At 34.3% G+C, this 16,512-nt stretch overlaps 1 protein-coding gene and 1 long non-coding RNA gene across 12 annotated transcripts in view; one reads left to right on the forward strand and one right to left on the reverse strand.

Moving 5' to 3' along the window:
* LOC105486089 (uncharacterized) overlaps window positions 1–5,596 on the reverse strand; it is a 33,346-nt gene extending 27,750 nt beyond the window's left edge. For both annotated transcript variants that reach the window (XR_011620975.1, XR_011620974.1), the window contains exons 1-2: window positions 5,516–5,596; window positions 5,356–5,428 (exon numbers count right to left, since the gene is read on the reverse strand). This is a non-coding gene — a long non-coding RNA (uncharacterized lncRNA). The remainder of the gene's footprint in view (window positions 1–5,355; window positions 5,429–5,515) is intronic.
* The window catches only part of LOC105486091 (sodium channel and clathrin linker 1), a 215,130-nt gene that overhangs the window by 138,216 nt on the left and 60,402 nt on the right, over window positions 1–16,512 (forward strand). For 8 of the 10 annotated variants that reach the window (XR_011620972.1, XR_011620971.1, XM_071093040.1 and 5 more), the window contains 4 exons: window positions 492–563; window positions 4,151–4,225; window positions 6,580–6,725; window positions 9,564–9,756. Coding sequence is in view for 7 of the 10 variants with exons in the window: in XM_071093040.1 (XP_070949141.1) it covers window positions 492–563; window positions 4,151–4,225; window positions 6,580–6,725; window positions 9,564–9,756 (486 nt within the window). In the remaining 3 variants the exon portion in view is untranslated. Of the gene's footprint in view, window positions 1–491; window positions 564–4,150; window positions 4,226–6,579; window positions 6,726–9,563; window positions 9,757–14,639; window positions 14,751–16,512 lie in introns of all 10 variants that reach the window. The other 2 variants (XR_011620973.1, XM_071093042.1) reach the window with 2 other exon arrangements.

Here is a 16,512-nt window from a genome sequence, read left to right on the forward strand (position 1 = left end):
CTTTTAAAAAGCATGAATAGTTATTAGAAAAATTTATTGTCATAGAGAAATCCTGATGAGATGACTAATTTTTCAAAATACTCTGTGCACATTAATAGTGTTCTTTCTGAAGATATTTAAATGTTAATTAAATTTTATTAAATGTTATTTATTAAATATTATTAAATCTTAATTTATCTTCAGAAGTAAAAGTAATTTAATACTGGGGTGTGATGGGTATTATTAAAAAAATTCTTCTGTTTATGAATCAAAAGCATCCTATGATGAAGATGTCTGACAACCACAGTCATTTTGGATATACCATTCTATTCACTCTTCTTCCACTTTCATGGCAAATTCTTCGCTCTTTAATATATTGTGTGCTTATTTGTCTTTTATGCCCTAAAAGTTACAATTTTGTTTTTATCAAAATTATTATTGTATGTGTTTTTATCAGATATTAATCATTTTTATTCTAGACCCAAATAATGAGTAAATGTCTTAATTTACAGGTTGCAAACACAAAAAAACAATGCAATATACAAATTTCTCGATTAACAGAAGAACTTTCAGCCCTTCAAATGGTATGTTTGACTATACTGATATTTTCTTCCAAATATTGCTTACTTTAAAGGCCAAGATATATACTATTGGGGATTCATTCATTCAAAAGATGCTTATTGAACCAAGCCCTGACTAGGTGCTAGGAAAAAAGCGAAAATCCAGATAGACATGTTTGCAGCAGTCTTGTGGCTTATGTTCTAGCAGGAAAGATAGATGGCATTTATCACATTTTACTGTAACTACCTGTCTTTGACAGAGAATGCACAGGGTGCTATTGCTAGCTGTAGCTCCTATCATATGCTGAGTTTTTCTGGGAAACCAAGGAGAAAGAGAAAGTATATTTAACAGTGGTAAGGAAGAAAGACAGAAAGCTTCCTGAAAGAAATGAGGACTGAGGAATGAGTAGGCCAAGAGGGGAGAGGAAAAGATTACTTGTGTGGCTAGAGATGGGATTGGAAATAGAAGTTTAACTTGAAGTTTGATGTAAAGAAATTTAATAACCTTGCTTACAGGAGAATAAAAGTACAACAATTTTCAAGAATTGAGAAAATGTTTATAACTTCACATACTCTCATCTTTTCTGACTCCCTGTATCACTTTTTATCTCTATTACAAAATTTATCAATGAATCATATCTTGTAATAAATGTCATGCATTAGGTGTATGTTGATCATACACTGTCTCTCTCCATGAAAATCTTTTATCTGCAATTAGATTGTAGCATCTCAACATAGTAGAGTCTTACACCTTCCTTTATTTTCCCTATTGCTTGCCTAGTACAGTGTTTTGCAGAGTTTATTTTTAAATGTTTATCAACTGAATGATATATTTAAACACTCTGACAGAGGAACCACATTTTCTTTTGCCATTCTACAAACTTTGGAGAGCACATGATGGGATCTTAATCATCGTGTATTGGGTCCCAAATGTAATAGAACAAGGAACATTTATTTTGTATTTGTTTAATGTCACTTATTTTAATAATGTAGGAACATCAAGTAAAACCAGTGGGATGCAATGCGGCCAGTTAGTCATGTGTAGTTTTTTGTTGTACAGTTTTGCTTCCTTTTCTATCACTCAGTTATTTCGCTTGTTCTCTTTCATGGGCTGATTAGCTATCAAGAGATTAGTATCTTTGTGGAAAAAGAGGAGTAGAAGGATACTACCCCAGTCCAAGATCATTTAATGGATGGTAGACCCTTCAAGGGCATGAACATTCATTCTTTCTGTATTCTCAAGGGAACAAGGACTGGCTAAGACTTCCAGGGATTTTTCAAATCATTATTAGCTATGTAACAACCAGAGCTATATTAAACTCACTTTAGAGTAAAAAGGATGACAATTTCAGTTTATTGCAAAAAGTGTTTCTTATGGTAAAACAATTCTACGTCATAGCTAAGTGATTTTTCTAAAACATCTGATAGTCATGTTGATTCTATGGGGAGAACTATACTGTGTAATTGAAAAGTTTGAAGTATTAAATATGTTAAAAATATGTTCAAAGGAAAACATTTGGCTACTTCAAGACAGATTTTCTCAAAAAATCTAAGCTGCAGTTTGAAGCATAATAACCTGATGCTTGCTATTGTTTTCTATTATTAACAATTTTACTATCTATACTAATAGTATTAGTATTAATATACTATCCATCCATACTATTATTTACACTATGAAGTCCAGGAAGGTAGTTAAGCATACTTTTGCTAACCGAAAATTAAGGTATGCTCACAGGAAGGAGAAAAACTTGTATTTTAGATGAGTGTGCAGATTATTTAATAGATTAAGAAAAAGCCAGAACCATTGTATTTCAAGCTACATACCTCCCTTTGAAGACCAACGTGTACCTAACAGCCTTTGTTTTCTCTGGTAAGGTGTAGTTTATCTTAAGAATATTCAAGGTTTTATTGTGCCATGTAGCAGATTGCTATTAATCTGTATCAAATAAGAAAATTAATTATAAAATGTTCAAACTTACAGAAGTAAAATAAAACGTTCATTATGGTCTTTTCTTTGATGCATGAATTTTTTGGAAGTCTTTTTTTTTTTTTTTAGTTTCTAAATACATGAGGATTTACACTGCCTGTTATTGTTGATTTCTCATTTGGTTAGGTCGGCAGCACAGATCATGGTCTATATGATTGGTTCTTAGTATGTTTTGAGACTTCTTTTATAGAGTATTATTTTGGAAATACTCCATGAGTACCTGAAAAAATACCTATTATTTTGTCATATTTTCCCCCAAAGGTAGGCATGTCAGTGGTGATAAGCAAATATCTCTAAAAACTTTGTAATAGTAATTTTTAATGTTTGCTTTAGTATTATAGTGCATTTATAATAGAATTAGTATGGTAATTCTCTCTAAAGGTTTAAACTTTGCTGTCTCATTTTACTTTTTTTACCCCCAAGTTAACCAAATATTCTTTAGGCCATCATCATTTGTCAGTAAAATGGTGGATTGGGTGGAGAGGGATATGAAGCCTACTTACACATGCATTTCTTTATATACCACTTACCAGCCCCAGAAGTGTGAGCCAGACTTTGTTATTAACATATATTAAAAATCACATGGGAGGAGTTACAAATGTAGGTAAAATCCCAAATTTAGCACTGAAGCTACCCTCTCCTGGATAAGCAACTTCCTATATGAATATATGGAATATTAATGTTGCATTTTGTATACACTCAGGGTTCTATCTTAATAAAAGACATTAAATTTAAATTTGTCAACTGATTTGTAACATAGGGTTAAAGATCTTCATTATAATCAATGGTGATTAATTTTGGGTCACAAAAGAAGCTGACTATAAAATTTAAAACCATATTGAAATACACTTCTTCTATAAAATAATTGAACATCATTAGTAAGTAATGCACTGTTAGCAAAGCGGGTTCCTCCAAAGTATGATTCACAATTAGAAAAAAAAAAAGAGAGAGAGAAAAAAAGCCATACCCATTACCCATTCTCCAAAATAAATCTATAAATACAAGTAATTGTGAAGAACTAATAATTATTATGACTTTTTTGTTGTAGGTGCATTAGCAAAATTAGATTTTATTATCTAATTGATATGCTTGCTAAATACTGAGTAAAATCTTTTGAGGAGAAATACTTTATGTTCATGCTAATAAAATATTTTTAGTATTTCTGTTTGCTATAATTTTTGTAAAGAAAAAAGTTAACTTTTTTAGAGTTTATACACCCACGTATCTTTTAGGCCATAGGTTATCACTGAGGGTTTTGTGCCACTATCTGGTTCTTACTTCCCTTTTCAAAATACTTGATAAGAGTATGTAAAAAGAAAATCTATAGTATTAGAGAGGAGTTCCATTCATATTTTTTTCTCCCTGGAATCCCCCAACCTCTGTCTCCCACCTAATCTGTTTAATTAGAACTCCTTGGCATCCTACTGCTGGAGGCAATTTCTGAAATCCTGGGTTAGGTTGCTCTTCAAACATTGAGTTTTGTCTTTAATCAATGTAACCTTAAACTTGTGTTGATAACTATGATATTCCCATTATGAACAAATTATTTTACTTCTCCATTTTTCCCCACTTTTCTTAAGATGTTACCAAATGTATATATTTACAATATGACTTGAATTTATAGGAGTGTGCTGAAAAACAAGGCCAAATTGAACGAGTCATTAAGGAAAAAAAAGCAGTGGAAGAAGAACTAGAAAAGGTAAAAAGAAAAAGGAAATATAATTACCTAAAACCCAACTGCAAATAGGCAACATTACTGTCTGTTTCCATCATGCCATCTACTAGAAATTCCTTTATTTGTTAGTATTGTCCTGGTAAGTTTTTCTTTTCTTTTCTTTTTCCTTTTTTTTTTTTTTTTTTTTTTTTTTTTTGCCATGGAGTCTCACTCTGTCACCCAGGCTGGAGTGCAGTGGCACGATCTCATCTCACTGCAGCCTCCACTTCCCAGGTTCGAGCAATTCTCCTGCCTCAGCCTCCCGAGTAGCTGGGACTATAGGCGCCTGCCATCACGCCTGGCTAATTTTTTTGTATTTTTAGTAGAGATGGGATTTCACCATGTTAGCCAGGATGGTCTCTATCTCCTGACCTCATGATCCGCCCTCTTCAGCCTCCCACTTTCCTTAAATATATTTAGAGTCTGCAGTTAAATACTGATGTTGCCTGGATACAATACTTTTCCAAGAGCGGCTGTATTCTTTGAACTTTGTACTTAAAGTTACAAATTTTTTGAAGTAGCTGTATTTCTTGCTTAAACCTCATCCTATGAAATTTCGCTTTGTCTTTACTTTCTTTTTGAATTTTATATTAGCTCTTATGGTGCTTAGGCCATCTATAAATAAAACAAGTATATATAACCAGAAAATTATAGCATTGCTATGATTTTTACCTTTTAGAAGTACAGATTTTAACTTCACACTTAGGAAGAATATTTACCCCCGTGATATTTCAGAAAAACTATTGGGAGAAGTCCATAGTTTAAAATTCATTTATTTCATATACTTTTGTATTAGCAGTAATATCCTACTCTTTTAAAGTACCTTGGAGAAAGAAAGGGAGACCAAATTTGATTGAGCACTTACTGTATTTTAGGTGCTGCATTAAGAACTTTCATAGAGAGGTTAAGTAACTTACCCAATGTTAAAAAGTGGTAAACGGTAGAGTCAGAGTTTGATTTTCAAAGAAGAGCTATGTAGCATAAAAATTATGGTCTATATCTATTATCAACATGAAAAAAATTATGACATCAGTAAAAGAGTAATACACAAAGCAAAACATAATGTACAGTTCCATTTGTGAAAAAAAAATACATGTGTTCAAAGTAGGACTTACGATTACCACTCTCCTGCAAGGTAGGTCCCTTCTGAGTTTCCATCTACATATCAGTTCCCATTTAGATTGCCACCTGTTATACATCAGGGTTTGGGATGAATGTTTCAACATCACATGGCAAAGGTTAAGGAAAAGGCTTTTGGGGAAATGTAAAACTTACAAGGCAAAAGACAGCAGGTAAAGGGAAAGCACAGCACCTTATTCTCCCACTGTTCCACAGACCAGTGTGCTAAGGTCAAAGAACTGCTGGGTCTGCAGCATAGTTCTGTATTCCAGTAGCGGAATGTTGACGTGCGGATACTCCATGTTTTTATGGAGAGTGACAAAGCAGTCCTGTCAGTGGGGAAGACACAGGTTACTTGGTCAGGCAGTCTAGATTTCGAGGGTATCTGTGTGCAGGATTTGCCTCAACATGTGAACTGCTTAGCACCTGAAGACCTTGGATCCCTTAGGATGTTACAGACCCTGTGCTGTAAGAGGGAGCCCCATTGCATGGAAAGCTGAGCTTGGGTACAACCACCACTGCTGAAGAAGGGGAAGCCCCATCCAAGCTAGATCATTGTCCAGGTAACCCAGAGTGAGATTCTAGAGTCACTTTCAGAGAGTTCTAGTTATTGCACCACGGTATGTATCTTTATTTTTGAATATTGGAATAGAGGATTGTATTGAACGGTATTCATCAAAGAATCACCAGTGGTTATCTCTAAGTTGCCATTGATTTTTACTTCAGCTGCTTTACATTTTTGTATTATTGCATAGTTTACCATGAGCATGAATAATTCCAAAAAAATAAACTCTATTTTTTAAGAGACAAGGTCTTGCTCTGTTGCCCAGACTGGAGTACAGTGGACATGATCATGGCTCACTGCAGCCTTGATCTCCTGGACTCAAGGATCCTCCTACTTGAACCTCCCTAATAGCTGGGACTACAGGTGTGAGCCACCATGCCCGGCTAATTTTTTAATTTTTTTTAGATGACGGGGTCTTGCTATGTTGCCCAGGCTAGTCTCAAAACAATTATTATTTTATATATCAGTTTTTAGCATTTTATTTTGTAAATGTGAGAGAACCAGATTTAATTATTGATATGTTTCATATGTTACGGTCGGAACAAATGAGTACATGATCATGGCTTTTTATTTCTTCCATTGATTTCTGTTTCTAAACTGTTTATTAAGACAGTTTCTTCTGTAATATTATATACATAATAAGCCTCTTCTGCAGATTTACCGTGAAGGCAGAGGAAATGAAAGTGATTACAGAAAACTGGAAGAAATGCACCAAAGATTTCTGGTTTCAGAGCGTTCAAAAGATGATCTTCAGATAAGACTGACGAGAGCAGAAAATAGAATAAAACAACTTGAAATCGAGTAAGTTTTTCTTTTGGATTTTCTGTGATAACATCTTCAGAATTAACGTGATTTTTGACAGATTCTCTACCTTTCTTTTTTTTTTTTTTTTTTTTTGGTAGGACTTACAATATATCTTATGTTGAAAAAAAAATTTAGGACCAAATATAATTTTATTCAAGATTATTTCTGAAAATGAATTTCTGCAGGAAGAAAAGGTTTAACAGTAGCATACCATTTTCTTTTAAATGTATCCTTTCTGGCAATTAAATAGGATGTTTATAATATTGTTGTCTTTGTACTAATTGTGAAGCTATTATAATATCTTGCTTATATTCTTTTATATTACCTATATTTAGTATGTTTCTTGTTATAATGAATATTCTATAATGATCCATCTTGTATATTTTATTGTCTATAAAAGTGATAAAGTCATAATTTGACATATCCATTCTGAGTATTTTTCTACCTCCCCACCCCGATGGTATTACCTAATATAGCAAAATTTTCTTATTTGAATTGCCTGAAATCTGTTATCTCTGTATGTGTTCAAAATATATTTTTTAAATAAATACTAATACCTAAGTTACTTAATAAAGTTTTTTTCAAAAAGAGATCCTGCAAATTTGTTTAATAAATATATGTGTAATTTTCAATAACCTATTCAGATAATCTGCTCATATGGTTACTTCCAGATCAAACCTGCAGGAGAAACTGGTTTATTCCAGCATAAATCTTCTTGTATGTACTAAGAGAAGTATCACACATGAAGGCTTTTCCCAATACCATACATTCACAGGGCTTCTCTCCAATGTGTATACCCATATGTCTCTTAAAGGAGGAGTATTGAATGAAAGGATTCCTGCATTTGTTTTAATTCACATGGTCTCTCTGCATTATGAGTATTTTGTGTGTGTGTAGTAAAAGGAGGTATCAATGTCTTCTTTATGTTCCTTATATTCATAAAGTTACTCTCCAAGGTGAACTCTCACATATTTCCTAAAGGGTGTAAACATAGAATAAGGTGCAAGGACTGGGTAAAAGACCCTCCCATGTTCCTTACTTTCAAAAAGCTTCTCTCCAGGATAAATTGTGAAAGTTGAGTGAAGGATAAGGATTAGCCCATCTTCTTTAGATTTACAGGACTTCTTTCCAATGTGAGTCCTTTTCCTTCATTAAGAAAATGAGAAATGACTAAAGGCTCCCATGCATTCTTTTTATAAGCAGAGTTCTCCTCAGTATGAATTCTTACATGTTCATCAAGACATGAGGAATTAATGAAGGCTTTCCCACATTCTCCACATCCAGAAAGTTTTTCTCCTAAGTTTTCATATGTGCTTTAAGAGGTATTTGATGAATTTTTCTCAGTCACTTCATTTAAAGGGTTTCTCTTGAGTGTGAGTGCTCCTGTCCATTTCTAATTTCAGGAATGCTTGGAGTGCTGTAGTCTTGCATCTCCTTTAATCTCTGGGAATCCCCTTTTCTGTACTTTTTTGTTGTTGTTGCAAATAATTTGTTTTAAAAACTAGTTCTTAGTAATGTAGAGTTTCCTCCACTACATGCTCCACTACATATATATTGATGCTGTTTACTCTGTCTCACGTAGTTCCTAAAAACTAGTAATTAGACCCAGAGGCTTGATCTGGTCTAGCTTTCTTTTTTTGTTGTTGTTTTTGGAAGAATTCTTCATAGATGATGATATTGTGGACTTCTATTAGGAGGCTCACAATGTATGGTTGTTTCTGGTCTCAGCCTCTTTCTGGTGTTAGAATTCTTTTATTATCATTGCCTAGATATGTCACTTTATTAGGAACTTTATCAACCAAGGTTTAGACAGAAAAAAGACTATGAGTATTGTGGGAATAAAGGATTTAATGTAGGAAACAGAATTTGCAAGAATGTGAGAGTTGCTGGGGAAGCAAAGATCTAGAAAGACAGAGGTAGAGATCAAAGAAAATCAATCACTAACTGTTTTCACCCAAAGCACTGGCAGATATGGGCAGGTCAGAATGTCAAAATAGGACCATAAAAGAGTGGTTCATGGTGATAAAACTGCCACCATGTGAAAGTTGCTTCTTTATTTTAAGAATTTTTCTGCTTGCAAAATACTTTTAACTAGTAGTTTTCTTAAGCTTTCACAATATTAGTAGCATTTCTATACAATTCCCTGTGAAACCTATTAACCCGGGAATGTTCACAGGGCTTATCTGTTATTGAAAAGATGGAAGTTTTAAAAGATAGGAATAAAAATTAGCAGCATATTGATTGAAGCAACATTAATGTATAGAGGTTGTCTCACCCGGTGATCAGTGGTCCATTGTTGAGAAAGTTCAGGAAATATAATCCATTTAACCTATGATAAAACGAGAAGTTTACAGAACTAGAAGTTTATGAAAACTTTCTAAGACATATAATGGGAAAATATAAAAGTAGATTTTATAATTTAGTAATATAGTCAGCTATTGTGTTAGTCTATAGAGTTTATTGATTAAGTAAAGGAATGTTGGTTATTATCTGCTTCATCCTTTTTTTGTTCCTTCGGTTCATTCCCTTGAAGTTCTCCATACACAGTGATTCTTAATGTTAGTACAAATTTGAAAGAAGTCTCACATTGATTTTCTAGATAAGTGATAACAGTTCAGTTCATCTGTTCTTAGTTAAGATTTGAATATATTTAATTTGAATGTATTTGCCTGGTATAACATAACATTTTGAAACCACATAGTTTCAGTCTAAAGTGGAAAGAAATGGCTCAGAATAAAGCAAACAAAAGTCCATGTGATAAAATGTAGACAGACTTTTGTCTTCTACTATAGATTATTAAGTTTAAGGATTCTTTTCATTTCATTTTTTAATCAGCTCCTCAGAAGAAATATCACGTTACCAAGAAATGATTCAGAAAATTCAAAATGTGTTGGAGTCTGAGAGAGAGAACTGTGGGCTTGTCAGTGAACAAAGGCTAAAACTTCAGCAAGAAAATAAACAGTTACGGAAGGAGACTGAGAGTTTAAGGAAGATTGCCCTGGAGGCTCAAAAAAAAGCCAAATTAAAGGTATTTTCAAGACTAGAGTTAAATGTGTACTTATGAAAATCAAAGTATGGAGAATATTTAGAGATACCTAGCAAAATATCTTTAAGGCCCCCCCCCTTTTGTTTTGTGCCTTCTCATCAAATAACACTAAGTCATAATTCAGAGTGTTAACCAATCATTTCTGTGTTGTAGAACTTGGCAGGCATACTTGAAAATGATTGCCTTTGCTACACACAAAAAAATTCTTTTCTAACCATGAAATATACTGTTACTCCTGCCAAAGCAATTTAAGCACCACTAGCAAAACCATAGATTAGGTAACTTTACAGACTGCCTTCCTCTCTTCTCTCCATATAGTAGCCTTTGAAAAGTTGAACTTCTCTAAAACTAACTGTATAGGGGATGTTACAGCAGCAGGCTCTGAGAACCATTCACAGCTAGTCTGAAAATTCCGTGGCAGGAAGAAGGCAAGAGGCAAAAATGTCATCTAAAACAAATTCCCTTTCTTTTCTCTCTTATTTCCTTGTCCTTTGATGCTTATATGGTTTAGTAATAGGAAGATGATCCTCCTTTTAAGGGACTTTCAAGAAACACAAATATCTTCATCAACATCTTGCTTACCTTTCCCCATGTCATGAGACTTTTATAAAAAGTGGCACTGACTTTTTATGATAAATATCTACATCTTCCAATTTCATAGTAAGAATATGAAGAGGTCATGTCATTGTTTTATTTTGGTTTTTATTGCTGGAAGAACTCCTAAGAAGTCATGTTCCAACCTAATTCATGTCAATATATATTTTTTGAATGCCTCCTATTGCAGGTATGAAATACCCTAGTTATTTGTAAAACCTTGAACTCTGAAATGAAAAAGAGAGTCTTATTTACAGAAAAGTTTTTACTTTGAGCTTTAGACTGTGGGATTTCTTTGAAGAACAGGGAGAGGAACCATACCACCAGATATCAAGACTTGATAAAAAGCTAAAATAATTTAGACAATGTGTTATCAATATAAGAATAATCAACTTGATCAATGGCAAAAAATTGAGTCTAGAAACAAACTCATTTATCATAATCACTTGATTTATAACAAAGGCACCATTGCAGTTCAGTGAGGGGGAAACTGGCTTCACAAATGGTGCTAGATCAGTCAGATCCACATTTTAAAAATAAAACTTAACTCCTATATCACAGCATATATGCAAATTAGTTGGAGCTGCCTTGTAGACCTAAATGTAAAATGTGAAATGATAGTTTCTAGGAGAAAATCTTCATGCCTTTGGGTTGGAAAATATTTCTTAAACAGAGCACAAAAAACACTAATCATAGTGAAAAATCCAAGCTGAATTGGATTTCACTAAAATTAAGATATTTTTAGTCACCAAAAGACACCATTAAGAAAGGGGAAAGTACAAGAAAGTATTTGTAGTGCATATAACCAAAAAGAGAGCTCATATCCAAAATATAAAAACTCTTACCAATTAATAAGAAAAATATTAATACGGAAAAAACAGCTAATAGTTAATAAGGAAAAAATAGATATTCCATTTCCAGAAAAGGGCAAAAGACGTAAGTAGGCACTTCATAAAATAGCATATAGGCAAATATGTTCAACTTCACTATTTTTTAGGGTAATTTAAATTAAAACTATAAGATAACAGTATACACCACCATCACCAGAATGGCTAAAATTAAAAAGACTAAAAATATCAAATATTTGTAAGAATATAAAGCAACTAGAACCTTGATAGATACTGCTGGGAATGTAGCAGTATCTTTTAAAGCCGGACATACATACACCCTGATATGGTTTGACTGTCTTCCTACCCAAATCTCATCTTGTAGTTCCATAATCCCCACGTGTCATGGGGGGACCCAGAATCATGGGGGCAGGTTTTCCCATGCTTTTATCATGATAGTGAATAAGTCTCGCAAGATCTGATGGGTTTTTGTTGGTGTTTTTTTTGTTTTGTTTTGTTTTTGTTTGTTTGTTTTCAGATGGAGTCTTGCCCTGTCTTTCCCAGGCTACAGTGCAGTGGCGTGATCTCAGCTCACTGCAGCATCCACCTCCCAGGTTCAAGTGACTCCTGTCTCAGCCTCCCAAGTAGCTAGGACTATAGCTGTGTGCTACCACAACTGGCTAATTTTGTATTTTTAGTAGAGTTGGGGTTTCACCATGTTGGCCAGGCTGGTCTCAAACTCCTGATCTCAGGTTATCCACCTGCTTCAGCCTCCCAAAGTGCTGGGATTACAGGCAAGAGCCAATGTGCCCAGTTCTTTTATAAAGAGCAGTTCCCCTGCAAATGCCCTCTTGCCTGCTGCCATATAAGACATCCCTTTGCTCCTCCTTCACGTTCTGCCACGATTGTGAGAACTGTGAGTCCAGTAAGCCTCTTTTTCTTTATAAATTACCCAGTCTCAGGTATTTCTTCATAGCAGTATGAAAATGGACTAATATACATCTTATGCCAAATAATCCTGGCTACATACCCAACAGAGTGCTTACGTTCATCAAAACATGTGGACAAGAATATTCGTAGAGGCTAAAAACAATGATTTCATTAACATGAAATTGTATGAGTAAATTGTGATATATTCATATAATGGAATAGAAGCAACAATGAAAAATAATGAACTATATAAGCAATAGTGGATGAGTCTCATAGACATGGAGATGAGCAAAGAAGCCAAACATACAAAAGCTTATATTTTATTTCAGTATATGGTAGTGAAGAATAAGCATAATTATCTATGAGGATACTATCAGAATAGCTACCTTTTAAATGGATAAGTACTGATTAGAAGGACACATGAGGGAACCTCCTGGGGTATCTAAATCTGTTTGATGACTTCGGTATGTCAGTGTATGTGTAAAAACTGAGCTGATCTTTTAAGACGTACACAGTTCATTAGAAGAAAGAAACAGATAAATCTTCGCAGAGGAAAGTAGGCAAGAATAGCAAGAGTATACATGAAACCAGAGTGCCTATGAGTTTGATAGTTGGACAATTATGGAAGCTGGGTGATGGGCATACAGGAAGTGTAACATTCTATTTTGTGTATGCTCAAAAGTTTTCATACTAAAACATTTCTATGATTTTTAAAAAGTGTACTTTGGTGAAAAGAATGTATCTTCATCTCATTATAAACTGTATATGATAAATTTCATATGCATTATGTTAATATGTTAATGATTCCATAAAACATTAGCAGGAAATGTACATGAATATTTAACTGAAAGAGAACTTTCTAAGCAAAAAAAGGGAAGAAATTGCAAATGAAAATATTGATAAATTTAAATATGTTGTTAAATATTTAAAACCATTTTTAAATGTTCCAAAAAGAAATCACTGGGAGGTAGATAGTTTTAACAAATGTGACAGAAAGCTCTAAGACCATACCTCAGGAGCTTTTAAAAATACAAGATAGGCCGGGCGCGTTGGCTCAAGCCTGTAATCCCAGCACTTTGGGAGGCCGAGACGGGCGGATCACGAGGTCGGGAGATCGAGACCATCCTGGCTAACATGGTGAAACCCCGTCTCTACTAAAAAATAAAAAAAAAAACTAGCCGGGCGAGGTGGCGGGCGCCTGTAGTCCCAGCTACTGGGGAGGCTGAGGCAGGAGAATGGCGGGAACCCGGGAGGCGGAGCTTGCAGTGAGCTGAGATCCGGCCACTGCACTCCAGCCTGGGCGGCAGAGCGAGACTCCGACTCAAAAAAAAAAAAAAAAAATACAAGATAAAAATATTTGTAACCGAATAAAAAATCATGTGAGAGATTAACAGAATCTACAAACTAAGAAAAAAAAACAGTAGGCAATAAGCAGTTTAAACTCACCATTAATTAATTGCTAAGTATCTCTGAGTGAACATGCAGCTAAAAGTATTAAATGGTACATATTTACTTTAGAGTCTAAAATTCAGTCATAAGAAAATAATTAAAATATTTCACAAGTTCATTGCAGCATTATTTATAATTGAATAATTATGTTACATCTATAGATAGTAAAATATGGAAAATACAAAACATTAAAAAGACAAATATAAAGTCCCTCTACTCCCAAAACTCAGATAATACTTCTAACTTCTACATAATTGCTTTTATTTATGAATTTTAAAATTGTTACTTTAGTGTATAAAGGATTACTACCTGTGTGTGTACACATATATATTTTTGATATATAGTGTATATGTTTTTAATAAGGTACTGTATTGTCATTAAAAACTATATTTCCAAATAATTTATCATGCATTTATATTGATACACCCTATGATTAAAATATATATATATATATACACACACACACACACACACACACACACACACATACAGGTAGTAATCCTTTACATACTGTAATAACAATTTTAGAATTCATATATAAAAACAATTATGTAAAATTTAGAAGTGATTGTCTGAGTTTTGGGAATAGAGGCACCTTATATTTGTCTTTTTAATGCTTTATATCTTCCATAGTTTTATAATATATATTTGTTTTCTTTTTTTAATCATGGGTGGGGATGCAATCAATGAATTTTCCCTATCTAGTACTCCACTTGATCTGTCTTTAACATTTCACTTCAATGCTTTGTTATTTTCCATAATTTTACAATATATATTTGTTTTCTTTTTTTTATGAGTGGGGATGGAATCAATGAATTTTTCCTATCTAGGACACCACTCAATCTTTCTTTAACATTTCAGGATAGTAACTGATGGTATGGAGAACAAAAGAGTGATAGAAAGTTTATCTACCCCACATATCTCACCAAATCTGTGTCTAGCTTAAGAGAATAGCCATTGATAAAGAGCCGAACCTCTTAACTAACTAGCTATAATTCTATTTTAGGGAGGAGGAAGGCTCTCAGATAAATTGCTTTGTAACTGATTCTTTCTTTGACAAAATAGGAACCTGGTGCACCTACACCTTGCTGTTTTTCTCCCCATTGCAAAAGAGTATGATCTTCAGTAGATCAACTGAAAGAAGCCAAAAAGATAAAGACAGTGAGAAATTGGGAGGTCAGTAGGCCACGAACCTTAACAATTTATCATCTGAAGTTTTCATTTGATCTTAATGGCACTGCATTGATTTCAGCCCTAGCTTTCACCTTTTCTAACTACTCCTTTTGCCAAGGCTCTCCATTTCTTTATGGTCTAAATTCCCCCCTCATAACCATCTAAAATTAAGAAATAGAGTCGTTTCCAGCAATTCAGTAATCTACTTGTGTGGATATTTCTCTGCAAAGGAAGGAAGAAGGAAGAAAGAAGAGAGACCATAAAACCCTTTTTCCCATCCAACTTTCTGAATTTTATCATTAGTAGAATTTTTGTAATAGGAGATAGTTGTTGGGGCCCTTAGCCTGTTAGCATTACCACAGACCTGTCCAATTTACTTAGCAATTCGAATTGTATCTACTAAAGGCTATGGGGCTTGTTAAAGACTGAATTTTGACACCAAAAAGCCGCCATTCAATCTGCAAATATGTTTTGACAACCGTACTATGTTCCAGGTGCTAAATATGCAACAGTAAACTAAACAGATATGGTACCCATCCTTAAAAGCTTATAATTTGCATGTAGGTGGGCAAACTTTAAATATATAATTATAAACTCAATGAGTTCCAAAAGTTGAAATAGGTAAGCAGAAAGAGATTATTTCAGGCAAAAGAAACAGCATGTGAAAAGAACCAAAGAATAAAAAGGCATTATAGTGGAAATAAAGGGAAGGGAATAGTGTGGCACAACACAAGCTTGTAAAAGTAAGCAGGGAACAGGTTATCATGAAGGATCTTAAAGCAAAGCTTGTGAAATGATAAACAGATTTTCCAAGTGAGAGTGGGAGTTAACTAGGCAGCCAAATTATAAAACTGTACAGATGCATAGATCAGTTTTGTGTGCGTATATGGTTTTTTGTTTTTGTTGTTGTTGTTGTTTGTTTGAGAAGCTCTGTCACCCAGTCTAGAGTGCGATGGCCCGATCTTGGCTCACTGCAACCATCACCTCCCGGGTTCAAGCTGTTCTTCTACCTCACCCTCCTGAGTAGCTAGGATTACAGGCACCTGCCACCTCACCTGGCTAATTTTTGTATTTTTAGTAGAAATGGAGTTTCATTCACCCTGTTAGCCAGGCTGGTTTCGAACTCCTGACCTGCAGTGATCTGCCTGCCTCAGCTTCCCAAAGTGCTGGGATTACAGACATGAGCCACTGTGCCTGGCCCATAGATCAGTTTTTAACATGTGTTCGTGAGAGAGAGAGACAGACACTCATAAGGGCTGTACTTTTTGTTTTCCACCTGAGATGTTAGACTAACATGATTTCTCCAGAGGAGGTGAAGATTAAGGCAGGCAAGGAGAAAGGGCAGGCAATCTAAATTTGCAGAATCTAATAATTCAAACATTATTAAGATAGCAGCAGGGGTCAAGGGGCCTCAGTAGGTTTGCACAGCAGTAATACAACCCAAAACTAACACATCCAATATTGTTTTTCCAGTGTCTGGATTTATAAAGTCTTAAATTTCTGCATGTGTACTATTTGAGAAAGCAAACTGTAGAGTTTTAGGAAGCATGTTGCATTTAGCAGGGGTGGCAAGGACAGGATGTTTGCAATTTGCTTCAGTGAGCCAAGAATTTTGTTGTTGTTGGGCCTTGTTTTGTGTTTTTTGACACGGTAAAGTTGAGTCTCATTCTTTTTTGAGTTTGAGAGTAACCGTGTTTAATGAATTACTAGAAGTCTAGCCAGCTGTGGCCATTTTTAAAGCAATTAAAGTATCACAAGATAGTTG

This window comes from Macaca nemestrina, chromosome 3, assembly GCF_043159975.1.
Source record: "Macaca nemestrina isolate mMacNem1 chromosome 3, mMacNem.hap1, whole genome shotgun sequence".
NCBI classification, from domain to species: domain Eukaryota; kingdom Metazoa; phylum Chordata; class Mammalia; order Primates; family Cercopithecidae; genus Macaca; species Macaca nemestrina.